At 41.3% G+C, this 27,813-nt stretch overlaps 1 protein-coding gene across 3 annotated transcripts; it reads left to right on the forward strand.

Annotated features, from left to right (window-relative positions):
* The first annotated feature begins 2,024 nt into the window (after window positions 1–2,024).
* On the forward strand, window positions 2,025–19,227 carry LOC122553068 (paired box protein Pax-1-like). Of its 3 annotated transcripts, XR_006312611.1 has the most exons (6): window positions 2,026–2,454; window positions 3,029–3,658; window positions 4,867–5,009; window positions 5,157–5,397; window positions 5,945–6,051; window positions 10,111–10,197. XR_006312611.1 is itself a non-coding variant. In XM_043696545.1 (5 exons), exons 1-5 carry the CDS (start codon window positions 2,451–2,453, stop codon window positions 17,789–17,791), a joined length of 1,053 nt encoding a protein of 350 aa, XP_043552480.1. In that variant the 5' UTR covers window positions 2,025–2,450; the 3' UTR covers window positions 17,792–19,227. The 3 variants fall into 3 exon arrangements, 2 of the variants coding, with proteins under 2 accessions (XP_043552480.1, XP_043552479.1); XM_043696545.1 differs by lacking the exons at window positions 5,945–6,051; window positions 10,111–10,197 and adding an exon at window positions 17,757–19,227 and having other exon boundaries at window positions 2,025–2,454; XM_043696544.1 differs by lacking the exon at window positions 5,945–6,051 and having other exon boundaries at window positions 2,029–2,454; window positions 10,111–10,904.
* Window positions 19,228–27,813: the final 8,586 nt, after the last annotated feature.

Consider the following 27,813-nt stretch of genomic DNA (forward strand, 5'->3'; position numbering starts at 1 on the left):
GTGCTCTGATCAATATATACATTTCTCAAAGTAGTTAGAAGAAAAAAAGAGGATCACCATGGAAGTTTTTGTTTTAAATTTGAAGTAAAATGCGATCATTCATTTTATTATAAATAGATGCATTCCGCAAAGTGGAGATCTTCGAAATCCAACTTTGATTATACTGATTTTTTTTCTCGTCCTGCAAAATAATATTGAACTGATTCTGCCTCTTTTCAGAGCCATGAACAAACACAGAGTCATACAGCACAGAAACAGACCTTTCGGTTCAACCTTTCCAAACTAGACTCGTCCCACCTGCCTGTACTTGGCCCCTATCCCTCCAAACCTTCTTCTATTGTGAATTTATATAAATGTCTTTTAAACGTTGCAACTGTACCTGCATCCACCACTTCCGCTGACAGTTTATCCCACACACGAATCACGGTCCGTACCAAAATGTTGGCCCTCATGTCCTTTTTAAATCTTTCCCGATCACCTCAAAAATATGCCCCCTTAGTTTTGCACTCCTACACCCGAGGGAAAAGACTCTTATCATTCACCTTATCTATACACTTCATTATTTTATAAACCTCAAAAATGTCACCTCTCAGCCTCTTACGCTCCAGCGGAAAACAGTCCCAGACTTTCCAGTTATTTTAATATCTCAAAACATCCACCCCCGTCAACATCATGCTAAATCTTTTCTGAACTCTCCTTAGTTTAATAATAGCTGAAAATGTGTTGCTGGAAAAGCGCAGCACGTCAGGCAGCATCCAAGGAGCAGGAGAATCGACGTTTCGGGCATGAGCCCTTCTTCAGGAATGAGGAAAGTGTGCCAAGCAGGCTAAGATTCTCCTGCTCCTTGGATGCTGCCTGACCTGCTGCGCTTTTCCAGCAACACATTTTCAGCTCTGATCTCCAGCATCTGCAGTCCTCACTTTCTCCTTAGTTTAATAATACCCTTCCTACATCAGGGTGGCCAGGATTGCACACAGTACTCCCGAAGTGTCCTCAGCAACGTCCTGTATAATCACAACATGATGTCCCAACTTCTGTACTCAAAGGTCTGAGCAATGAAGGCAAGCATGCTAAATGCCTTCTTAACCCTCCTGTCTACTTGTAATGCAAATTTCAAAGAATTACGTACCTGAACCCCTAGTGTTCTACAACCACTACCCAGGGCCCTATCATTAAAGTCATGTTCTTGTTTGTGTTATCAAAATGCAATATCTCCCTTTTACCCAAATTAAACTTCAGCTGCTACTCCTCAGCCCATTGGCCCAATTGATCAAGAACTCTTTGTAATCTTCTTCGCTGTCCACTGTACCATTAAATTTGGTGCCATCTACAAACGTACTTACCATGCCCTCCTACAAATTCTCATCCAAATTATTTATATAAATGACAGGCAAAAGTGGACCCAGGACCAGCGAAGCAATCGTACAGTTCAATGCTACTTTCACAAGTGGTAGCTCACGGTTTAATTGATGGATAAGTACTTCAATCATATAATGCCAACTCTAGCATCCGACAGCCAAAGCAGACTGATTACCATGATACGTATTTCCATATTTGTGTAATTATACAGCTTTCATACTTTGTTTAAGTATTACATAATTAAAAAGTCGCTGAACGTTCCTGCTAACTTCAGGGTTTATAATGTGTAACTTTCCAACGTTCAGACTAAATTTTCGATGGGAGTAGAGTGGACTCTATCGAAGTGAGGTGAGTGTTTCGGGAGGATGGGGGAACTTTTGCGTGTACTTAAACAAAAGCCTGTATTAGCCGGCAAAAATGTTATTTCATAAAACGGGGTGGTGACTGGGGGCTGTGCTACTGTCAGCATCGACTTACCCGGGCGTTTTATGCTTTCGCGAATTGCAATCGCAATTTCTAGCAATGCAGTAACTGCTGCCCTCCCTCCTGACATTGAGGAGTTGCCAAAAAGGCGGAAAGTCTGGGAGCGGAATGAATCATTTCTGCTACAGGCCAGCCAATGGGGAGAGGAGAAAGCCAGCGACAGACTAATGAGAACTGCGCAGCGTGACCATCCAGACTGACGTGGAAAAACGCGTAAAATTGATCTGGACTAACTACAGCCTCTAGGATATACAAATTTGCCCTAATCGGGTGAAGATCACCTTGTGTCTAGCTTGCAGCCCCGTCTGAATATTGTTCCCTCTCCACTCGACTGCTCCAGTGGCGGAAAAGCATTGTGTGTGTGTTTTGTATGTGTTTGTGTCTATCCGTCTGTGTGTGTGTGTGTGTGAGAGAGAGAGAGAGCACGGCTACAGCCTCTTAGCTCAACTCCATTTCCCAGGTCAGACGATACCAAGAAAAGGGGAAAAAAGCTATCAGCCATTGCAAAAGGAGGATTGTTATTTTCTCTCTCTGTGTCACCCCTCTTTCCCCTCCCCCTGCAAACTCAAAAAAGAAAGATTGCGGAATACTTCTCGCTTCGTTGGGCGATGGGTAAGCAGCGAACTACTATTCGCATGGTTCAGTGGCGTGGGTTTGATAACAGAGCAGGGAACTTGCTCTGTACACGCGAAGGATCAGAACTGGGGCGAGAGAATTCTCGCCGCTGAATGATTAGACTTCGAGGGACGTTTTTACAATTGGGAAGTGGGGAGAAAGGGCAAAGCTAGCCCGTTTATTTGATTACAAAGGTTGCGATGTTGGCTAAATATTGAAGGGGGGGGGGGATGGGGAGAGCTGAGATTAATGGCAACAGTCAGAATTACAAACGGATAGGACCTGTTTCTGAGAAATAAGGTAGTGTCTGTGTTTTGCAGCGTTATAAATGCTCATGGTAAGGGAAGAGGGGAAATCTAACATAATTGGAGGGGTGTTGATAATATGGAAATACTAGAGCCCAAAATGCACCACTTTATAGTTAATTATAAGCCCCCACCCGCGTGGACTTGCGTCGCAAGCTGGAGTTTTTCATTTGCCTCAAAACTTGCCGGAGGAGCCCTCCGCCGCAGGCCGTTTAGTTAAATATTACTTTATTGTCTCTTCCCGTTCCTACCTTCCTGCCCCGCAGATCAGACGTACGGAGAGGTCAACCAGCTGGGGGGCGTCTTCGTGAACGGGAGACCTCTGCCCAACGCCATCCGCCTGCGGATAGTGGAACTGGCTCAGTTGGGCATTCGGCCGTGTGATATCAGCCGCCAGTTGCGGGTCTCCCACGGCTGCGTGAGCAAGATCTTGGCCCGGTACAACGAGACGGGCTCCATCCTGCCGGGAGCTATAGGAGGCAGCAAGCCCAGGGTCACCACCCCGACCGTGGTGAAGTACATCAGGGAATACAAACAGGGAGACCCGGGCATCTTCGCCTGGGAGATCCGGGACCGGCTGCTGGCGGACGCGGTCTGTGACAAGTACAACGTGCCCTCGGTCAGTTCCATCAGCAGGATCCTTCGCAACAAGATCGGCAACCTGTCCTCCACCTCCGGTCACTACGAAGCCCACAAGCAACTGACCCCCCAGGCCGCTCTGCCTTACAACCCTCTCTATCAGTACTCCTACCCCGGGCACATGTCCCCGGCCGCTACCAAGGTGGGCAGCTCCGCCGGCGTCCCGGTGCCCGGCCACGTTGGCATCCACAGGACCTGGCCGTCCGCTCACTCCGTCACCAACATCCTCGGGCTCAGAAGCATCGTCGAGCAGACAGGTGAGTGCTGCTTCCAACACCCCTCTCTTGGTTTCCAACGGCCTGAAACGGGGCAGAAGCAAAGAAAGATTGGGGCCGCATTGTGTTTAAAAAAATTACAAATGGACACACACACACACAAAACGTAAACATTTTGATAGCATATCCGGGATTGATTTGTGATCCTGCTTCTCTTTAGTCATTCGAAAATACGCCTGTCACCAATAAACCTACAATTGTAATAAAAAGCAGCGAATGACAGATCTATGATTACAGCAGATATTTGCCAAAGCACATTAATGGATGTAATATGCATGGGTCTTGTCATCACTGGACGACTGGCCAAGAGGAACAGGCCACAACACAGCATCTAATATTTGTTCTCAGTAATTCCATCCTCTAGGCCTCTCCTGTAACCTGTCAATAGCTTAAAATTAAATTGAGCCACTTCTCCGAGTATAGTAGTGGGTGACATTCCTCCGACTAACATTAAACAACAAAGCTTTCCCCCTCTGTTTCCTCATCTGTCCCTCTCTGTGTAGGAAGCGCCCTTGCGGCCTATACTTCCCACTTTATCAGAACCCCGTGTCCCTGCCTCAATGAACCTTTCTCCTTACCTGCAGGCTTTTCACAAACAAAAACAACAACCAATTTTTTTTCAAACTGAAGTTTAAATTCAATGCAATCCATTGTTAGTGTTTTTTTTTCTCTCTCCCGTGGAAGACGAGAAAAAGTGCATTAAAATAAAAGTCTAGAAGCAACGTTGAATGTTGATAGATTGTGGAACTCGCCCGAGACAATACTCTTCAATGTTAACAGTGTGCTGCAGAGCCAGCCCTGTACAGTATTTGCTGTTTTGTTTTGGCCGAGCGGAGTGATATATAATAGGCCTGCCTTCATTTCTACCAGCCCACTGCATTTGAACGGCTTCTGACAATCTAAACAACACAAGTCGTACAGATAAATTGTCTTTTTAAAAAAAAAATACATGAACATGCATGCATGATATGAATAGTGCTATTAAAGACTCTGCCTGGGAGAGAGGAAGATTGTGGTTAAAATGCATTTGGAGAGAAATCCAATTCAATGTTCCAGCGACATTTCCACTGCACCAAGGAATGAAAATACAACTCGGATCTGTCTGTTACAGGGTACGCGAAATGTGACAGCGGTGTTCACGCGCAATGATAATTTTTTTTTGTTCTTGTTTTTTTTAACACGCATTTTAGCCGTTCACGGTGGAACGGAGACTTCCGTCTATCAGACCAAAATGGAAGACTGGAACAACGTCAATCGGGCTGCTTTCTCATCAACTCAAAGTGTCAACGGGATTGAGAAGCAGGCGATAGACCCGGATCTCAAATACCCTCAGGTACTGACCTACACCCACCCCTACTCCCCTCCCCACATGTTTTCACATAATGAGTGATGCCTTCCTATTCTCTCTGTCTCTCTGTGTGCCTCTCGCTCTGATAGCAACTAAACAGTAAAAACAAACTCCGTGTTTGTTGTATTCCAGCCTCCGTCTGGCTTGCCAGCTGTGAGCAGCTTTGTTCCTGCATGCGCCGTGGGCCCTTACCCCTCGTCCAACCAAGTGCCGGGTTATGGAGTATACAGTGGCCCTGGAGCCGGCTACATGAGTGGACATCACTGGCAGTCCCAGAGCAGCGGCCTCTCCCAGTCGGCAGGGCCCGGGATTACCATGCACGGAGGAGACATTCACGCACCAATGCCCTTCAAACACCTCTCAGCCAGAGAAGGTAAATGGCTTTGCTCGTTAACACGGGGCCACGGTCCATTTCCTCTAAAACAAACCGAAATAATGCTGAGTCGGACCGATCGAAAGCAAAAATGAGGGTGTTTTCATGACATCTGGAATGAAACAAAAGTAGCTGATTGAAAAAAAAAGGGCAAATTTCTTAGTGCATCTTTCCAGGTAAGAATTGTTAAATCGAAGTTAAAAAAAAGTGATACGGTTTCCTTTTGATACCAGGGCCCATTCGCGTAATGCAGAGCAATAGAATGAAATAGCTGTTTGTCAGAGCACCATGTAAGTGACAGGAAAGTGAAGTTATGGAGTTTCAGCGGGTCTCAAAGTACATTTTCCATGTAGGAAGCAGCCATTCCCCCTCTTTGAAGTTGTTCAATGTGCCCTTTTCAGTCAAGGGACCGCGTTTCTGTGGCGGCGGCTTTGCTGCAAAATGCGTTTGCTTTCATTCGACTCTGGGAATGTTGCTTATTGCTCTTGGAACAGTTACAATCTAAAGGCAATTATATTTTCCAAAAGCTGCTTTTGTTTCATTCTAGAGACCCACCAATCTATACATACGGTGCGCAGAGGCAGCCTATAAGGAGCTGTGTTACTGTGGGTTGATGTTGGATTCTCACGTAGTATTTCAGCTGAAAATGACAAGGTGTGCATTATTGATTCATAAGTTTTTGTGCTTTTATTTGTACCCTATTATCAGTCAGATGTTGCTCAGCGGCTACTGCTAGTTAAGAATCAGTCTTTAATCAATTCGAGACCCTTGAATAGAGTTGAGCTTTCATTCCAAACTCTTATTGTGCACTTAAATTTCATGACCCATCTTCTATGGAGGCAGCTGAAAGCTAAAATGGTAACGATAAAGCAACGCCACTCATGTACTCTCAAATCTCCCAGCAGGACTGACCAGTTCAATGTAGGAGCAAATTATTGCAGATGCTGGAATCTGAAAAAATGCTGGAGATCACAGCTTGATTTCTCTCCAAGGGTGCTGCTTGACCCGCTGTGATCTCCAGCATTTTTTTTGTTTTCTAACCAGTTCCATGCTTGTCCGGACAGGTTCCATGCCGAGTGTAACCGTCCTAACTAAAGATGGCGTTCACTTATTTTGTGATAATTCGGCTAATGAGAATATGAAGTGGATAACACGGTCATCTGACGCAGAGCGTTCCAGTTATTAAAGTGCTCCTTATCCAAGTACACAACACCAGGTTATAGTCCAACAGGTTTAATTGGAAGCACACTAGCTTTCGGAGCGACACTCCATCAGGTGATTGATCAGGAGCGTCGCTCCGAAAGCTAGAGTGCTTCCAATTAAACCTGTTGGACTATAACCTGGTGTTGTGTGATTTTTAACTTTGTATACCCCAGTCCAACACCGGCACCTCCGAATCTTATCCAAGTAATTCGCTATGTTTTGAAAGCACTCCTCGCTACCCATGTAAGGCAGTGTCCAGTTGCAGTTTACCCCAGACCTTTCTGCTCTCACTGTTAGTGCAGATTATCTACATGTCTTGTTACCAATTAATATCCTGAACTGTCTTGACACCAATTAATACTGAGCCGTCTTATTTCAAACTATATGCCCAATAGTGTATTTTATTTACCTCATCTGACAAACCATTTCCCAACATGTTCAACATGTCCCAAAATCAATGTTCAATTTTCCAGCACTACTGACAAAGAACAAAAGCTCTCGCCCAAAATTCCAATTCTTTTCCAACCATTTGCAATATATTGTCTACAGTACTTCGCGTTTGCAGCGGTAGCGTCTAGACGTGAGAACCTGCTTGAATTAGTTGAAACCAATTGGCTCTATTTATCCGGCACTATTTTTATTCCCACACTCCAGAAGAAAAAAAAAATCTGCTAGTTAGACCTTGAGCTCTAATATTAAAAGGATTGCACTATGGTAGTTAAAAGCACGTATGTGACAAGCTGTCACAGTTGTCTGTACTGTGAATATTTAGAATTTTCCTGTGTGTATTGCAAATAGATGCTAATTGAGCTAACTGAGGTGGCAACCATTAAAACAAAATGTGATTTCAAGTTATGAAGTCCACTATTTCCTTTACTTTGTTTTCTCTTTGACCAGCGTTAGATTTAGGGGCTACTGTTAATGATTGAAACTAGCCCATTCACCAACTGACGACCTTTACTGGCCAAAGCCAATCCCTGCATTAACAGTGGGTGTCGGAGCTGCCTTTGATTTCTGTGGTCAAATCAACGCAGCGTTCGTTAAAAAAAAAACATCTGGTCATATTGAATGTGACAATTCGCAAATGCAAAAATAAAATGCATGTTAGATTAAAAAAAAATCAGTGGTGTTAGGATTTACAGACAGAGGAAGTATTGAAGTTCAAACAAATGAAGCAACGGTTTGAATTTGAAACTTTTGAGCAAGTGAACTGTTTTTGTATTCGCAAGCACCACGTAATTGGGTGGGTAAGGCAGCAACTTTAACACTCCCACGCTACAAAAGTACATGTTTCCAAATGTTTAAATGTAGTGCTGGGTTCAATTTGCTTTTACTTGTTGCTTCTGAATACCTTGGCCCAATGCGTTCAAGGAAAATGTGTGAATATGAACAACAATGGAAAGGAGCCTCGAGCTCGGGCCCAGCAGCTAGTATTTAGTTTCCGTTCAGCATCCTAACCTTTAGATGATTACATTCTCCTTAAACTGCATGTGAGTTTTTTGTTGGTTGGGGTTGGGGGGCGTTTGGGATTCATAATCGAGGAAACTAGGATACATTTTGCAGTAGTAATTTAATATTTGCACATACGAAAGCAAAAATGTCAGCGAGTCCTTATAATCCAGAGGGCGCCTACTTCATTTGCAAAGCATTTAGAGCCAATTCAGATAGATGCATTCCCGCGAGAGACTCGATTTGGATGCCTCGGGTACTGATAACTCTCTTAAAAAAACACACACAATTTATCCCAACTGTGTGGAATCAGAGTTTTGCTCTGATCTAAAGCAAACGCATCAACGATGTTGGATCTCACTGCCAATTGTCGAGTGATTTCAGGGCACGAAATTGTGGGGAGATGGGCTGACAGATATCGGGCTGCTAATCTCGAATTGCGCATCTGTGCAAGAATCGATTTTCTAAGCAAATCTGGTGAACACACCGGAAGTGTGGAAGGTACATTATGACAGTGCAAGGTGAGAGTGCAGAGGGATGGCTGTTTCAGACGATGCCACCTTGTTTTTGCCAGTTACCTGAATTTATGTCATTAAAATTATTTTAAAAACCAGATTCGTTTGCTCTGACAATTACAATGTCCTTCCCTTCGCCTATCTGTCGTAAATTAATACTATGGCGTAATTCCCCAGCATGCAACCCCAGGTAGCAGAGACAGACCGTCTCTCTTCAGATTAATAACGATGTGGAGGAGCCGGTGTTGGACTGGAGTGGACAAAGTTAAAAATCACACAACACCAGGTTATAGCCCAACAGGTTTATTTGGAAGCACTAGCTTTTGGAGCGCTGCTCCTTCATCAGCTGATGATTTTTAACTACACAGTATTAGTAACGAAATGGGGCTACTTGACACATATATGCCATTAGGTGCCGAGTTGAACCGAATCTGGAATCACCTTCGCTGTGTCATGTTGGCGAACTTGCCATGGCCACAGGGTCCACAGGAACTGGAGTTCGACTCTTGCGCTGTGCAGAGGTGGCCAATTCTGAATTTTCCCCTTCCACATCTCAGTGTTTCACTTTCCAACCACAAACCAATGCTGTCCTTTCGATCCTCACGAGGCGAGAGATATTTTTGATATTGTTTCATTTTCCTGAAAACAACGTGTAGGCGTCGTTTTGCCTCCATTAAACAAATCGACTCGTTTTCCTAAAATAGGTTAACACCAGAATAAACGTGAAACACCGTGTGTTAGTTGATACTAGAAACAGTTAAATGAAAAGCGGCAGAAACACGAAAATGCTGGAACTGCACAGCAAGACAGTTAATATCCACCAGAGTTCAAAATCACACAACACCAGGTTATAGTCCGGGCTATAACCTGGTGTTGTGTGATTTTTAACTTTGTATACCCCAGTCCAACACCGGCATCTCCCAATCATAATATCCACCAGGTTAACGTTCCCATAGAGATGCTGACTCTCTTGTTTGATACTAAATGCGAATATCAGTCTCAGTGCAGACTCAGATCTGGGCATTTCACGCAGATGCAGCTGTTTTAAAATCAGATACCAAACAAAAAAAGTGCCGCAGCAAAGGGCTCTTTCGATTATTAAGAAAACATTTGCAACCACATTGGGGATTAACCTATAAATTCAATTTTAGCTTTGAGATCCAGTTTCCATATTTGCTGAATAGTTACATTTTATTGAGGAAAGGGATACTGTGTGTTCTAATCATCGCATTACTGACCGTATTTCCAATTCTAATAAGTTACCATTCTGAACACGCGAAATGTACAGCTTTTGGGGCAAAGTAATTTGAATAATATCAAGATATTTGTTGGCGCATGAATATGTCTGGGCTTGAAAGGAATCTTAATGAATTCTCCTTATTAAGTCCTTTGGTCATCCTTGCCTCGTTCAGTTCAAGTTTGAGATAATTTGATGTATTGTTAACTAAGAGCTAAAATAAAACAAAGCTGCTTTGTCTGAGTGAGCAACTCGCAGGTCTGAATTGTCAAGGCTTTTTATTCCGCTCTCTCCCTGCTTTTCTTTCAGCGTCAGAGAGAAAACCCGTGAGCCCTGTTAACAAACCCCCTGAAACTCTTAGCAGTGCGCACGGCCTCTCAATCCCAGCCTCCAGCACGTAAAAGACAGCCCCCCCTCCCACCACACACTTAACTCCGAGCGTAACACCAACGATGGTGCCCTCTTTCAAGAAACAAACGGAGTTCCACAGGAGATCGAATGAACGATAAAAGCTTCCTCCCAGGAACTTTGGGTCTGCTGTTTTATGTCATTTCGGTTTTAAGGAACTGTTGGGAATAATCAAAGATATTTCGAAGACTTCGTGCTTGGATCCGCTAAAGGCATTTCTGTCCCCTTGCCGCCAGTGAATTACAATTCCTCAAGTTCAGACGCGGTGTTGGTGACGGGGAGGCCGATCTGTTTTGATCTCGTTTCATATATTTGTGAAATGTCGAGAAATCATATTTGTATTGTAGCTGATAGGAATATAAGCCATAATATAACCAAAAAAAGAAACCCGATTTTACTGTTCATTAATGCAGGCTTCGCCCACAAATACAATACCACCCGTTCCCATACAGGCAATGGGAGACTTCCTCAGTAATGTATAGTGTGTTTGAATATAGCTTTATGAACCCAGACCCTTGGCTAACGCATACAGATATTGGTTGGCGCCACAGACCATGTGAACAAGTTGTGAACATTTTGATGTATATCCGAGACTGTAAATGTACAAATATTTTTGCCCCCCGCGGTCCATTTTATATTTTTATATTTTGAATTTAAAAATGCATTTATGTTGAAATAAAACAACCATCAAACCAGACGAGAAATGCATCATACCTCTGTGTGTGTGTGTGTGTGTATGTGTGTGTATATGTATGGGGCGACTGTTGCTTGCCATTTGCAACATTATTTGTTTCATTATTGAATTGCCAATAACAAAAAAAAACCTTTTTCTTCAAGGGTCAACAGTGAATGAGACAGAGAGAAAAAACAACCCACTTTCTTGGTGCACAGAACTCCTCACAAAAATCGTCCTATTTGGTTGTTTTTTTCTCCCCCTCATTCACTTTATTCCGGACATCCGTTAGCCCAGGACTTAATTCCAGTTGCCATGCCATACGACCACCTGCTATATTGACAGAATCAGCACAGCAATTACATAACATGACATTCAGAAAATAAATACGACGTGGAGGTGCCGGTGTTGGACTGGGGTGGATATGGTCAGAAGTTACAGGATACCAGGCTCTAGTATAACAGGTTTATTTGAAATCGTGAGCTTTCGGAGCAGTACTCCGAAATAACCCGATTTATTTGAAATCACGAGCTTTTGGAGCAGCACTCAGAAATAAACTTGGTGGACTATAACCTGGTGTCGTGGGATTTGTGACCCAGAAAATAAATATGTAGCACTTCAGATTTCACATTATTTAGTTTCAGCCAGACACTTACTATTTAAAAAAAAACTTTTGTTTACTTTTGATTTCTAAAGACCGTGCACCTCCATGTATTTTGACTAACTTCTTTGTTATTTCGCAAATGTATAGCCAATCAGACGAGAGGTTAGTGACAGATTTTTGCGAAATGCTAACAATTTTCAGAGAGTGTGATGAGAATCGTTGTAACTTCACAGATGGGAATCTGTATCTTTCTCATGAAGCGCCCCTTTGCTTTTCTTAAAAGTTGGAAGGATGACGATAAGGCTCAGACCCGGGCTGTTTTACTACTGCCCTGGATTGCCCCACACAACATGTAACCACACTAACAGCCAAAAGTGCTACCAAGAGTTATAATTTGTATATCGCGGTCCGTGCGCCTGTTTGAATTCATTGTTTTACATCTGTTTTATCTTCCAATGACTAAATTTCAGCGAAGCAAAGTACATAATCGCAACTAGAAGAATTAAAACAGCTCTGATAGTTTGTATTGTTTGTGATCACCCCTATCATTCCAATATCGTACTTGTCGGGAGACGTGGCCTTAAACAGTTTGTGTTTATCACTCTGGGTACAGACCTCTGGTTTATACGATATCTGTGCTATCGAAAGCTCCCACTAGCAATTAGTAGGTTTTAGCATTCTGTGATTATATGAAAAGCATCTGCATTGATGATATGAAAATTTTGGTTTAATTTATGAATGTCCACAATAAAAAAATCCTCCAGTGTACATCTGCTGCATTTCACTTGACAGAAGTTGTACAAACCTTCCTGCGTACAGATTCAGATTGTGCTACCTCTTTCGTCTGGTGTGTTAATCACAATTCGTATAATCCAACATTCTTCCATTAACGACCAATATAAATTACGATTGACGCTTCTTAATAATGCTTGTTCTCATACTTGCTAAGTGTTGATGTACCATCAGAAAACCCATTCTTAAAATTGACAGATATCCAAATCGTTTCAGATTTTAGGAGAAAATTAGAGTTAGATTTTTTTCTTTTTGACAGCATCATTTACATAATCTCACAGTAACGCTATGCTGTGAGAATTTCTGACAGATTCGACCAGGGAACGGGGTAAGCTGAAATGTGCCCTTCCGACAACAAGTATTAGTAGTGTTCTGCATGGAGGCATGTCCTAGCGGGGTAGCACTGCTATTAATGTTTAGTAACATAAGAAATGAAACGTTTCCACAACAGACATGACAATTTGCCGCATGTTAAAATACGTGCATACTGTCTGAATAGTAACTGTGCTAACCTTGTTTAAAATAGGAGTACTGTTAAATAAAATAGAATATAGCTATAGCTGGGTGGGGAGTCCAGAACTAGAGGATTTAAGGTGAGAGGGGAAAGATATAAAAGGGACCTAAGGGGCAACCTTTTCACGCAGAAGGCGGAACGCGTATGGAATGAGCTGCCAGAGGAAGTGGTAGAGGCTGGTACAATTACAGCATTTAAAAGGCATTTGGATGGGTAGATGAATAGGAAGTGTTAAGAGGGATATAGGCCAAGTGCTGGCAAATGGGACTAGATTAGATTCGGATAACTGGTCGGCCTGGACGAGTTGGACCGAAGGGTCTGTTTTCGTGCTGTACATCTCTATGTCTCCATGACTATCATTGGCAACAGACGAATCATGATGACATCTGGCGTTGCTTGAGGTGAGAACTAATCAAAAGCAATGACAACCTTTCTTTTCCTGAAGTTGTTAACCTTCATTTAAAGAGCTATGTGAGTTGGAAACAGGCGTTGCAGGAAGCTCAGGCACATATAATCATTTCTGGGCTAACTTACAAATCCACCAGACGTAAGCATGCCTGGCTGGATATTGTTTTTCAGATTCTTTAAGCTGAAGGTATAAAGAAGTTTGCAGCTGGGAAGTTAGAAGGATGGCTCATTTAAGTTGACGTCCAGTGAGGCTGTCAGAACAAGATTTGGGAAGGTCTGCTCTGCCCAAATCTTGTTGTAAAATGTTGTATTCAAGCGAATAATCCTTGGTTTAAAATAAATCCTTGTTTGCAAAATCCTCCATGCCTCAGCCCTCTCTATCTTTATAATGTATTCCAACTCCACATATCTTCAATATATCATGACACTTCAATTCAGACCTTTTGAACATCGCTGATTTTAAATATTGGTGGTGTACCTACAGTTACCTGGGACCTGAAGTCTGGAATACCCTCCCTACACCTTTTTACCGTTCTCCTCCTTAAAACCCATCTTTTTGATAAAGCTTTTGGGCACATGCTGTCTCATTGCGTGGCATGGCATCATATTTTGTTTTATAGTGCTCCTGTGAAATGCCTAGGGACATATTCTTATCAGAGATGCTGTATAAATGTAAGTTGTTGGTTTGTGAAAATTTATGTTCCCCCACTGCAGTGTGCCTATAATAACTTTGTTAGCTGGGGTTAAGTCTCCTACTGTTATGCATGCAGCATTTAATATTACCTTGAGCTCCATAGATTATGCTATTCACATTGTACAGAAAATTCTGGCCACACGATAAAAAAACACTATAATTATTTTGAAGTATTTGCCAAATATTCAATATTATATGCTTTTCTCTCTACCGAAAATACTTCATTATTTTCCGGTGCTTAGCATAATAAACCATAGCTGTATTTTAGGATTTAAATAATGTCAGCTAGGAAGAAGACGTGAAACTGTTTCTTTTATACTTAGTTACAATGTTTGATTAATCTTCAATCAATTTGAACAGGAATGAGCCCACAACCTACTACTGTTGCAATACTCCTCTGGTCGGTTGATGGGATTGAAGCACAATGCTGAGAGATGGTAGCATTTAATTGCATGTTGCTTTGACTGCATCTGATTTAGAAGTTCTTGGCTATGGTACAGGCTTTGCAAAATGTCAATTTCCAAGTCGATAAATCCCTTAATTTAAGCTCAAAATTCGCCAAAATGTATATTTGAAAAATCAAACAATAATAATGGGGAAAACTTCGTGTGAACTAAATATGGGCAATAATAAAGCTTCTATCTTTCATAAGATTAATTCAGGTCAATAGAAATGTTGAAGTGTTTTAAAACATGTGGTCTAACATTTCATTCCTAACATTTGCTATTTTAAATACTGCGCTCCTACGCATGCCATATAACACTTAATTGATGAAAAATGATGCCACAATTCATAATTTATAGCATTTTACACATTCTCTTAATTATTTTTGCAAAATAATTTACTTATTTTAGTTTTGCCTTTAAGTTACATTGACGATTGCTTTCTCTTTCAGCCTGTGGACCATAGTTACACTGTCTTATATTTCTGATTAGGGAAGCAGGCATTCTATCATATCAGCACATTGGTGAGAGTGAGAGGACAGAATATTATTCACGTTGAACAGTCCGATCATATATGGTCCTTGTGTCTGTCAATATAATATATTTGCATAGACCCCATAAATATTTCAATCATCTCACTGACATTTTTATTACTTCTCCATTAACCATCACGGCATTCGCCTCTGTCATACAACATGAAAATGTATTAAAAATCAAAAGCATTGGGTTAACCTATTTGAATGTTTCCTGGGACAGCAGAAATACACAAAACATACGTATTAATTGAATGTAAATGAAAACTTTGGAATTCAACAATTAAACTCGATTGTTCTCCTACACTGGAAAATGTAGCAAATATTATTTCTCGTTGTGAAAGTTATCATTCAGTTCACCATTTTCAATTATTGTCACTTATTGATTTATATTGTTTAGAACATGGGAATGTGAGGATTATGCACTGAGAATTGTTACACATATGAGGTTTAAGATCTGAAGAAGTCTTATTACTTGTTAAATGTTAACTGTTTCACTCTCCACAGATACTGCTAGACCTGGTGAGTTCCTCCAACACTTTCTGTTATTATTGCAGGGTTTATAAGATTGTTGTGTTTCAGTCCTCTCCCCTTAATTTGGGGTACGAAGGACGGATGAATGGGGTCATGTGACCTGTTAAGAATTCTGGTCCATAACAAGTTTGTGTGGCTTCATTGCTCAAGAGCCGTGGGCGGCACGGTGGCACAGTGGTTAGCACTGCTGCCTCACAGCGCCAGAGACCCGGGTTCAATTCCCGCCTCAGGCGACTGACTGTGTGGAGTTTGCACGTTCTCCCCGTGTCTGCGTGGGTTTCCTCCGGGTGCTCCGGTTTCCTCCCACAGTCCAAAGATGTGCAGGGTCAGGTGAATTGGCCATACTAAATTGCCCGTAGTGTTAGATAAGAGGTAAATGTAGGGGTATGGGTGGGTTTCGCTTCGGCGGGTCGGTGTGGACTTGTTGGCCCGAAGGGCCAGTTTCCACACTGTAATCTAAGCTAATCTAATTATAGCGGAAGGCCAGGTTTTCTGACTGTGAAGAAAGTACAAGATATTCACATTTGTAAGCACTGACCAGATGGGTCGTGCTGATGTGGATAGACAGCTGTTTTTCAGTTCCGAGGAGGCACTAGAATTGTTAGATTTTGTAAATGGTTGCAATTTACCCAAAAAGAGTTGAGGTGTGCATGTGAAAACTACCTAACATTAATACCTGGATATAAGGCGCATGCGATTGGAATTGGTTCCCCAAATACACCAAAGTTCACAGACAAGGTCAATTTGTACGAATCAGAGACAGAGCAAGAGAAAGACAGAGGCAATATGTTTCTGTCATCCACCAGACAAAATGTGCGAAGGAGCTTTAACTGGGCTTCAAGAGATCCCACTCACAGACGTTTAAACGAAGCTGGCAAATTCAAATACCTTGAGGTAGAGCGAGGGATCCCCAGACCATACAGGAAAATCAGTTTAGGAATAAAAGCTACTAAGCTCGATCAAGAAAAAAAGTAAGAATTAGTTTGGATCAGTTCCCGAGGAATGAAGCGGTACTTAATGGAAGACGTAGAAAGCAATTTGTATGTTAATTAGGGAATCTTTTCGACTGTTTAGCATACAACTTGCCTGCTGAAATAATGCCCTGTCGATGTTGCATTTAGTGTTGCGTGATTTTTAACTTTGTGCATTTAGTTTGCGTATTGTAGGTAAAGGTCTTGATATTTTACATCAAGTTAGGAGATCCTTTCAGCTACTCAGCGAAAGTTTCAATTTCCTTTAAGCAGTTATCAGTCTCTCTGGGGATTGTAACAGAATCCAAAGTGTGCTTTGTACAAATGCAGTCTCTGAAAATTGGAACATCTGAACGGGAATGTTCTGCTCAACGCAATGCTAAAATACTACAACAATATTTTTTCTTTTGATAATATTTTCCGTGAAGCAGTCAAACATTTACGTGCTATTTCACAACTTAGTATCTCTCCTAATACTTTACATCTTTAAATTGAGTAATGATTCAGTACAACAGTGCAGTATTGTCTGTTTAGGCACTAAGCCATTATGGCACAGCAGGATGCTATGAATGTTACTTTTCGTACTGTTTAACCATATACTGCCCCAGAAGAACATCCCGCCACGATATTAAAACATTTCAATATTGGGCCAGTCACTTTGTGTCCCCTGCCTGTGGCAAAGTTAAATCATTTCCTCCTGATCTTCAGGCTTTCCGATTGCCAGATTTTATTGCCTTCTTATCTACCCACATTGTCGATGGATAAATGTTTGCATGCATGTGATATTACAATGAAAGAAAGGAACAAGTCAAGTCATATGTCACGTTCATTTGCTTGCAAATGCATAGAATACATTTCCAAGAAAATGCAATTGAAATTTGCTATTTTTTTATAGCTTTGGAAACATAATCAAAATAGAGTGGTCAAGTTACAAAACAAAATCAAAATTTAGAGTATCCCTGTTATAAGGCAGTTAATGCAATTTATATTTTGAGAAGTAAACACTCCATAGTTTCATTAGTTAGAATCATATTTGTTATTGGTTGATCAAACATTTTTGGCTATCTCTGATACACAAGCACGTCAAACGAAATCCATTTAAAGTGGCTAGTGTGGAGTTATATACTGAACACATTGACACTGCTTCTCAGTCAGGGATTCTGCATCAGAGAATTTCAAATGTAACACCGAACCATCTCTGCTCATCAGCCTGAAATTGACAGAGACCTTTTTTTAAAAAAAGATCGTTAATCGCACTTTAAGGTAGTTGATCTTGAAACATTTCAAACTTGGCTATCAGATAGGAATACCGTCAAGGTAAGTCAGTGGAAAGCGTCACATTCCTTCCATTTACAGGGCGTTTTTTTTTGTCTCTGTGTAGGTGGATGCAGGAACAGAAATGTAGTTCAGGAGTGAAGAGGTAATCTGACTTGGAAAGGCCAGGAGGCGAAAAATGACAGAAATCCCCCATTGGACTTTGCGTGGGTGTCGGACACTGGCAGTGCGGTGCAAAGTCCGATTTCATCAGATCATCAGAATAAAGCAAACAGTTCAGCCCATACTTCCTCCAATATTTAAACTGACCTAGTTGTGGAGAAAAGTTCTGCACCAAGCTCCCACAGCCTGGAGTGTCAGTTGCAAAATTCTCTTTTTCCAAAAGGTTTGTTGCCCTGCGCAGTTGCTTGTCTGAGACCATTACGGCCATGTTACAGTGCCCTTCATAAGACAGAGCTCGCAAGGTGTATTATGAGTTTGACAGTCATGCACATCTGAAACCACTTTGCATCAACACAAAAGCCAGAAATGTAATGGCAGAGTAAGTGGATCATTCCCGCGCTGTTGCCACCCATCAATACTTTGACACCAAAGCAGACAGATGGGTCGAAGGAAATTTGCCTCCTCCAGTCAAGGGGGAAAAAAAAATCAGCATCCAGTTGGAACGTTGGAAAAGTATTGCACCTTAGCTTGCAACTCAAATTCCCAAAAAGAAAATTAACCTTTAATTCCAGGAAAGTAATTCACAATAAAATGCTCCATGACAATTTTGTATCTTAATAGCTCTTATTATGCACTTGCGAATTACGCATTTGTGACATGTTTTCTTGCTGGCTTTTTTTTTTGTAATTTGAGGGACTACACAAGAAGGCTGTACTTTATACAGGAGGATTTATAAACTGACCAATGCAGCACCTCTGGTTCAGAGTGGCTAAAGTGAAGAAAACAAAAATTAAAATCAGAACCTGCATATTTGATCGACATAATGTTTGAACAGAAATAAGAAACATTCCCACATTAAATAATTGCATATTTGCTATATTTTTGTTGTATTTATTACATGCTGAATCTAGAGTCAGTAATCAGCTTCTTAAAACTGAGCTTTTCTAAATAAGATGTTCCCTTATGGTAATGCAATAAGTAATGGTTCTAAAATAATTTTCCGCCAGAATTTTATTGCTAAAATAATTAATAATCCAAGCGTTTCAAACATGTAAAAGTTGTCTTGTCTATTCCTCTCTCAGCTTTAAAAACTCAATTTCCAATGAAACAAAAAGACTTGCATTTATGTAGCACTTTTCATGACCAGTATTCAAAATATTTTATTGCCAATGAAATTCCTTTGAAATGTAATCATTATTATTGTCGAAAATCTAGCAGCCAATTTGTACTCAATAAGCTTTGTCAAATGACAATGTGATGGCAACGAGACGATATTTGAAACCTTTCCCCCTCAGTCAGAAGAAACGAACATTTCTGTTTGCAAGTTCAAAGGCCAATCGCATACAGTTATAGAGTCATAGAGATGTACAGCATGGAAACAGACCCTTCGGTCCAACCCGTCCATGCCGACCAGATATCCCAACCCAATCTAGTCCCACCTGCCAGCACCCGGCCCATATCCCTCCAAACTCTTCCTATTCATATACCCATCCAAATGCCTCTTAAATGTTGCAATTGTACCAGCCTCCACCACTTCCTCTGGCAGCTCATTCCGTATCCGTACCACCCTCTGTGTGAAAAAGTTGCCCCTTAGGTGTCTTTTATATCTTTCCCCTCTCACCTTAAGCTATGCCCTCTAGTTCTCAAGAATGGAGTGCCTCTGACAGATTTTGACACGACATTTTCTATGAGCTACCGTGTTGGTAAGTTCCCGCTTTTGTAAGACTCAGCTTAGATCCAATAAACAAAATCTCTCTATGACCATCGCTCGCAATGCAAATGCTGCAAACGCTGAGCAGCACTGCGGCTGTGCACTGGTCTCATGTGGTGTGGATAAAGAGATATTATCCACCTCAATAAGTTGTTTTTGCGATGTTGACTGAGGGGCAAGTACTGCCTATGATGCTGGTGGTAACCCCCCTGCTCTTGTTTGAAATAGTGCCTGGGGGATCTTTCCCTTCCACTCCAGAAGGCGAATGTAGCTTTGGCTGAACATCTCATCTGAAAGGCATCACCTCTGACAGTGCAATATTCCATCTGTAATACATTGGAGCATCAGTTTTGATTTGTGTATTCAAGACTTGGAGAGGGACATGAATCAGGAATCTCATGATGCAAATGCCAAACGAGCCACAAATGAACTGAAAGAAGACTCTTCATTTGTTGACAGATAATAAGACCCACATGTTTTTTTATTTTGGCCTGATGATGGTATCCTTTTAAAATGAACAAGTAAGTTTTGTAGGAGAAAGTGAGGACTGCAGATGCTGGAGATCAGAGTCTAGAGTGTGGTGCTGGAAAGACACAGCAGGTCAGGCAGCATCTGAGAAGCAGGAGAATCGACGTTTCGGGCATTAGCCCTTCATCAGGAATCGGTTTTATGTATTAATATTAGTATTTAATATTTAGTATTTAATATTACCTCCAAAAATGATCCACTTTACAAATGGTTGTTCTGCAGATATTGTCGTTAGTGTCTAATTCTCTTCTCAAAATAAAATGTAACATTTTTCTACCATGAACGCATTGTGAGAAATCTTATAATTCAACAGTCTTTAGCATATGACTTCTGACAGAGGGTGCCATCCACACGACTGAATATATGACATTGAGCTATCCATAATATATTCAAAGCTTATCAACACTCTTCAACATAAATTCTTTTAACAACATCCATAAAGAAACTTGCCTGCATTGAGGTACCACAATGTAATTACACACTTCTATTCGTGGTGGTGCTGTGGCACCTCAATTTTGAATTTCTGGGTTCCTCAAACTGCACTGCATAGAAAACCATACTCTGCCACTAATTTAATTCCTCTGTTTAACAAACTGGCATAAGTTTGTAAAAGTATCACACAGCATTAAAGACAGAATGTACATGTTTAAAATAGGGAAAGGTTTCTCCCTGGATAATCTGAACAAACTATTCCGTACCTTCTATATTTCTCCCTCAACGTACATTTGTTCTTCACTGTTAGAAAAGTTTTGAGATCTGCATTTCACTCAACCAAAGTATCTTTCATCTGGAAGTCTGACCAAGTCGAATTTCCCAGCAACCAATCAAGCTTTGTCTTCTGCTGGCTATGCATATTTTAAAGAAAATTTCCTCCAGCGCTATGCACACTTTTGCTGAGCAGCATTTCCTCCAAACCACAGAAGACCATTGGAGATTAACCAATATGAACCAGAAGCCGGAAAAATTGGGAATAGACAGTAGGTTAAATACTATCTGTCGCAATGAGATAATATGATGTTTCGGCGATGCAGCGGATATGAACATCTCTGGAACCATTCTGTTTCTATTTAAAAAAAAACCCAAAAAATCTGTGGATGTTGTGCATCCGAGTTCTGAGGAAGGGTCATCCGATCTGAAACGTTAGCTCTGATTTCTCTCCACAGATGCTACAAGACCTCCTGAGTTTTTCCAGCAATTTCTGTTTCTGGTTCTATTTTAATTGCTTGTTTTTCTGTTCAATCAATGTGCTTTTTGAGAAGCTGATATGCGTCATAAATAGTGAAAATAAATTGATACACGTTCTTGCATTTGTAAAAACATAATGTCGGAGGTTAGTTTAGACTTCTCACATTCCTGTCTGCAACCAAACTGCTCAGCTGAGTGAAGCAACGGGAGGGATTTGATAACTGTGATGACAGTCTTGTCCAGTGATTGGAGAAACGATCCGAGAAAGGGTTGGAAGTGAGCACAGAGGGGTGGTTTTCAGTTGACACCCCTCTTCCCGATGCTGGGTGCTTCGATTTGGCATAGAGGCGCAATGATGGCCCATTCCCCACCGAGAGACTGCTGGCAGTTCGCTAAGTGGCCTCTATAGGGGGCAAATTCCCCGCCTGTCACTGGATTAATACTAAAATGGTAGATTGAGGCCCTGAAGTGGTACTTCATGACCTCAACTGGCATCCAGGCATCCGCCACCATGCCCACCTTGAGCTTTGTTTAGGGGGTAGTTAGGAAGTTGGTATGATCTCCACACTAAAACCGCTTGCTTGCCCAAAAGACCTCGTTTGCCCTGGGAATGGGTGGGGCATTCAATCCTGTGTGTGCCATGTCCCAAACGGTGCTCAAAATTGGGCTGGGAAAATACAGTTATAATTTTGAAAGTAGACACTGCTTACCCTGTGCCATGTGATCATGAGATCATCAAATGTGTGCCACATAATTAGCTCCATATTTCCGCCCTGCAGTACCTCCTTTCGAAATCAAAGAACTGCCATTCCGCTTGCAGATTTCTTTTGAATATTTTCGCTTTAATGTAAATGGTGATGGCATCTCTTGGGAACTGGGCTTGGCAGAGTCACTGCTCTGAGCCAGCACTATGTACTTACATGGCTGGAGTACAATTGTTACAAAGCATTGAGTTAATTATTTTCTTGTATTAAAGCTCTCATCACGCTGCTGTCGTCAGTAAATAGTGGTGCCAGCAGCAGCCGTCATTTAAAGGGAAGTGGTTAAAAAAAATCACTTAAACAAACAGATGTGTAACAATTGATCAAATCTCACTGCAGATGTCTGATGGAGGGGAAGAAACCTTCTGCTTTCAGATAATGAAGCACAATTGATTTCTCCTGGTTGCATTGCTCCAAGCATTTGTATATTCATGGGATTGCAGGGCAGCCTAGCTTGGCAGTGCTGCTGGCTTCTGAATCAGGAGGCTGTGAGTTCAAGTGCCACTCCAAGATTTAAACAGAATATCAACATTGGTACAGCATTGAAAGTGCACCATTGGCAGAGGCCCTGGATTTTAGATGAAGTGTTAAACTGAGGCCCCTCTCAAGTGGAAATGAAAGTTCCTTGCATTTTTGAAAGAGCAGCAGAATTATCCTGAACTGATTGTTACCATTCAATCAACATGATAAAAAATAATTTATTATGCTGCTTCTCATTGCTATTTGTTGGAATTTGCTGCACACAAATGATTGTTTTTTCCCCTAAGTTAAAGCAGTGATATCATTCTGAAGTACCTTATTGCCTTTGGAATGTCTGGTGGTCATGTATATAATTGCAATGCTTCCTTTAACATAATGATCAGGATTCCTATATTAATAATGTGATGATGCTGTGGCTTTAAGAGGTATGTTTTGTCCTGAGTTCTTTTAGAAAGAGATTGGGAGACAGGTGCTGATCAGACAATGAGAAGATAAACAACTTTTGAATCTTCAGGCATTTTTTAAAAAGTTGGAACAACAGAAGCAGCCTGACTGTGTGTGGTCAACCTCCCACCCACAAAACCAGGGATCTTAGGTTTAGCTTTCAGCAGTCACTGCTGGGGTCTTGAAGAAGTGGAAGACATCTTTCCCTCTCTTGATTACAGCCAATAGCTGGGGGTTCCCTTCCCGGGCTGTTGGATTCCATGCAAGACAAATCTGTGTTCTGGATTAGGCTTTTGCCAATGGTGTGTTTATGGGCTGTTACTGCATTGGAACAGTCAATTCATAATAGTTACTGCATCTCTTATTCTGTTAAAGTATTCCAATAGATTGAAGTTATTCCAAATTCTTCTTTCTTTTGCTGCATTTTAACTACAGAGTTCGAATAAATTGTGTTTCCCTTAACGTCGAGTAGTTTGACCAATCAAATTGCAACTGAAACACAGCACTTGACATTTACCTTTCAAATAAGAAAAAGTTAGGGAAGAGGTTACCTTCTTCATATATTTTGAGGAAATCTGGTCTGATCTATAGCAGTAATGAATGTGAAGGATGTTTGGAATTTTAATTTCAATAGAATTTGGTATTGGCTAAAGTACATGGATGTTCAGCATACCTGTATTCCAAACATATGTTGTTATGTTTCTGATTGCAATATTATCCAGGAAAAATAAGTACAAGGCAGAAAATTGAAGATGTAGGTCTGGTATGCAATTCTTGCCAATATGCTAAACATGAATCTAGACCTATCATGGGTGCAAATCAAAGTTGCATGGTAGCATATATGCTAAGCTAAAATATAACAGATCTGAGAAACAATTCTATTTGATGACTTCAACATATAGCTGTTATGTATCAAGCTGAAAAATATACCAGAAGACATAAAATGATTGACATTAAACATCTATTATCTTTATAAGCAGGCAGGATATGAAACAGAAGTTGGTTAAAAAGGCACTTCAGAAATGTAAGAGCCGGAGGAGTTCAAACAGTTGCAAAACTGCAGATTTACCCGAATGCATTTTTTAGGATCAAACCATGACAAAAGATGCATCACAAATACATAATTTTGGCAGGAAACATTGCGTGTCTAACATGCATTTAAGAATCACTGTAAATTAGAGAACACCAATGTTTTGAAATAAATAAACTTCATCAGTTTCCATGAAATTTGAATGCACGTACTAAGTACAATTCTTTCTTCCCTTGAACAAAGAGATGCAGTTGAGAATTTTCTCATATATATTATATTATTCACTTTGTATCAACTTATTAAGTGCTTTGTACTTTATTACAGTAGTGAAACTTCAAATGTGGCCCATCCTGAGACAAACTTTAATTCACACTGGCTGTTCAGTTGCCTTTATAAATTATTTTATAGGTTTAACTTTTAAGTCCCATGTTCCCAATAATTGTATTCTGGTGGTTTTCACATTGGGGTAAATTTTTTAGTTCTGGCAATTGGACTGTGGGTCTGGGTGCACTGTAAACATTAGAGTTGCACATCTTGCCAACATATATTATCCATGGCCATAGGGTGGATATCCAAATTGCAACTTGCAACTGAAATATTTACCAGATTTTAAAATGCTTCACATAGTCACTGGAAGGGCTTAACTGCATTAACTGATAAACTGAAGGATGACACTTGGATATCTCCGTTTATGTGCTCAAAACTTACAAGATCCTTTATAATGTCTTTTAAATTCAGATCTGCTGTAGATATTTTCTCAATTTCAGTGGCATTTGTGTTTTCTGAAAGAAATTTCTCTGGTTCACCTTTATTTGCATTGTCCTCCATCCACTTATCTGGTAACAGGGTCTGGGAGGTTTATCTTTATTCTATCAAGGAACGTGGGTGCCATTGGCAATACCAGCATTTGTTGCCCTCCAATAATTGCTCTACAACTGAATGGTTAACTGTATTGCTCTGCGTCTGGACTCACCTGAAAGCCAGACTAGATAAGGATAGCCAGTTTCCTTCTCCACACGTCATATGGTGAGTCTGATAGATGTTTGCAAGAAATGATGACAATTGTCATGGTCAATGTTATTAAGATTACCTTTCATTTCATTAATGGAATTTAAATTTGACCAGTTTCTGTGGTGGAATTTATACACACATCCCCAGAGTTTTAACTCAGCTTTCAGATTGCTGGTCCAACAACATTACCAATACACCACTATCAACTCAACTTAACTTCACTCTCTGATACAGGTGTAATTCTTGAATCCTTTGCATAGGGAATAGGTGAACATGAGTAGTGCCAAAGTTTGGTTCCATTTGTAAACTAAATTATTAGACAAAAAGTTGAAATTCACAGAGTGACAGCTAGGAATTGTGCCATTTAATTGGAATCTAGGTTTGTGCAATGATGTAAACTGAAGAACATGCATTGATATTCCATTGTAGTACGTTATTTTACTTCAATATTGTAACCTCTCTCCAATCTGTTTTAAAGTTTCAGAATGTGGCACGGTGGCTCAGTAGTTAGCACAGCTGCCTCACAGCATCCTGGGTTTCATTCCCGCCTGTCTGTGTGGAGTTTGCACATTCTCCCCATGTCTGCATGGGTTTCCTTCGGGTGCTCCGGTTTCCTCCCACAATCCAAAGATGTGCAGGTCAGTGAATTGGCCATGCTAAATTGCCCACAGTGTTAGGTGCATTAGTCAGGGGTAAATATAGGGTAGGGGAATGGGTCTGGGTGGGTTTCTCTTCGGAGGGGCGGTGTGGACTTGTTGGGCTGAAGGGCCTGTTTCCACACTGTAGAGAATCTAATCTAATCTAAACTGTACTATTCTCCCTTCACAGCACTGTTCTACCTGACTACCTGCATGAATGCCTCATCTCCAAAAGCATGACTGTATTTATTGGTGTTTCTGTTCTCTTTTACTTTTGACTGTAGACAACAGGGAAGCACTCAAACAGTCCAGATACACTGGCCTGATATTCGTGGGAGGCCACCTGTAAGACCAATGTGCCAGGTAAAGCTGAGGATCTGAATGAACAAATGTCTTTTTTTAGTGTGATGCATAAAACCACGAGGAAAGAAATAAAAACCGAAGAAGGCCATTTGGCCCTTCGAGCCTGCTCTGTCAATCAATAGAATCATTTCTGATCCGACACTCCTCATATCCACTTTTCTGCCTTTTTCCATCACTCTTAAATCCCCTAATGATCAATAATCTTTCTTTCTCAACCTGAAGTATATACAAATACTCTGGCCCTTCAGCTCCCTGTGGCAAAGTGTTCCAAAGACTCACTCGTCAACACTCCCTCAGGGTCCAGCTTTCTTGTGACCACATGCACCAATTCCTGCAGGTATGCACCCACTGTCCTGGGAGCTGCCATGATGCTTACATTCTGCTGGGTTCCTCAAATGTTTGGCATGTCCCATCATCCCCAGGGCTGCCTTGTGGATGACAAGGAATTTTGTCAGAATGCATGGTTAATGAGCTTAATGTGAGACTCTAAGGTTGAAGCCAAATAACATGATAATGTGGCCCACTATCATGGTACAGACAACTGAGGTTCTGGAGATGTGCATCCATTGCCTGCACGAACCAGGAGCAACACTGAGCTATCCGTGGACAGAGTCTTATGAGGAGTGCCTATTTGCTGTACCGTCTTACAATCTAGTTCCATGATGGGATGACTTCTTAGCAGAGGAGATGGACATGTATCCTTGGATGAAAAGTCAGGGCAGTGAGATGGAAATGAAGACGGAGCTAATGCTGCTCCTGGGGAAGTTAGGGCAGTAATAAATCAAGGTGGACAAGCCTGCAAGAACTGAACAATTGTTGACTTTGAGAACTAATGACTTTGCATGGGTAATTGCGGGAACTCAGAAGTAATAGCCAGTTTGATGCAAAAGCCTTGCAGCTCCTAAGGGAGTGTTTCTTTTATAATTGTGAAACCTTACATTGCTTGGTTTGTCATATATTGTAATTTCTTTATTTCCTTTGCACTATTAAGCTCTTGTTCAGTTTGATGGCCAGGCTATCAGCATGGAGCTCTATGGGTTTAATTGGGGGCCATGTTTGTAACACACAGATCTTTGTGTGCAAGGGACATTGTCTATTTGTTTTGATTTATTGCTGTCACATGTACCTAGGTACAATACAAATAGCTCATACCAAACAAAGATGATGGGGTGACTGAACAGAGGGAGGAATACAAAGTTACGGCTATAGAGAAGCTGCACAAAAAGCAAAATTAACATGAGATTTGAAATTTGAGAAGTCCATTCACAAATGTAATAGCAGTGGGGAAGATGTTCTTGAATCTGTTGGTATGTGTATTTAAGCTTTTGTATGTTTTGCCTGATGGCAGAGGTCAGAAGAGATTATAAGCGGGGTGGGAGGGGTTTGCGATGAAGTTGACTGCCTTTCTGAGACAGTGAGCAGTATAGATGGAGTCAATTGTTGGAAGGTTGGCTTGCGTGATAGACTGAGCTGTGTTCACAACTCTCCATCACAGAGTTATAGAGGGGCTACTCCATGCTGATTGACAGATGCAACACGACCATGTGGCTTATATTCTCTATAGATGGAGTCAATTGTTGGAAGGTTGGCTTGCGTGATAGACTGAGCTGTGTTCACAACTCTCCATCGCAGAGTTATAGAGCGGCTACTCCATGCTGATTGACAGATGCAACACAACCATGTGGCTTATATTCTCACTTCCCAGAAAGTTTGGTCCGCCCAGATGAGACCTGTGCAGGAAAGCATCTTTGCTACACTATACCGGAAGCGCAGGTGCCCATCCTGATGAGTTCTGATGAAGAGTCATTGGACCTGAAACATTAACTCAGCTTTCTCTCCACAGATCCTGC

The sequence above is a fragment of the Chiloscyllium plagiosum genome, chromosome 9 (assembly GCF_004010195.1).
Source record: "Chiloscyllium plagiosum isolate BGI_BamShark_2017 chromosome 9, ASM401019v2, whole genome shotgun sequence".
NCBI lineage: Eukaryota > Metazoa > Chordata > Chondrichthyes > Orectolobiformes > Hemiscylliidae > Chiloscyllium > Chiloscyllium plagiosum.

Bases quoted from the DNA above. Each gene is read 5' to 3' on its own strand.
- LOC122553068 (XM_043696544.1), top strand. The intron at 3,659-4,866 runs GTGAGTGCTGCT...CACGCATTTTAG, and splicing joins AAGCATCGTCGAGCAGACAG to CCGTTCACGGTGGAACGGAG. The intron at 5,010-5,156 runs GTACTGACCTAC...GTTGTATTCCAG, and splicing joins CGGATCTCAAATACCCTCAG to CCTCCGTCTGGCTTGCCAGC.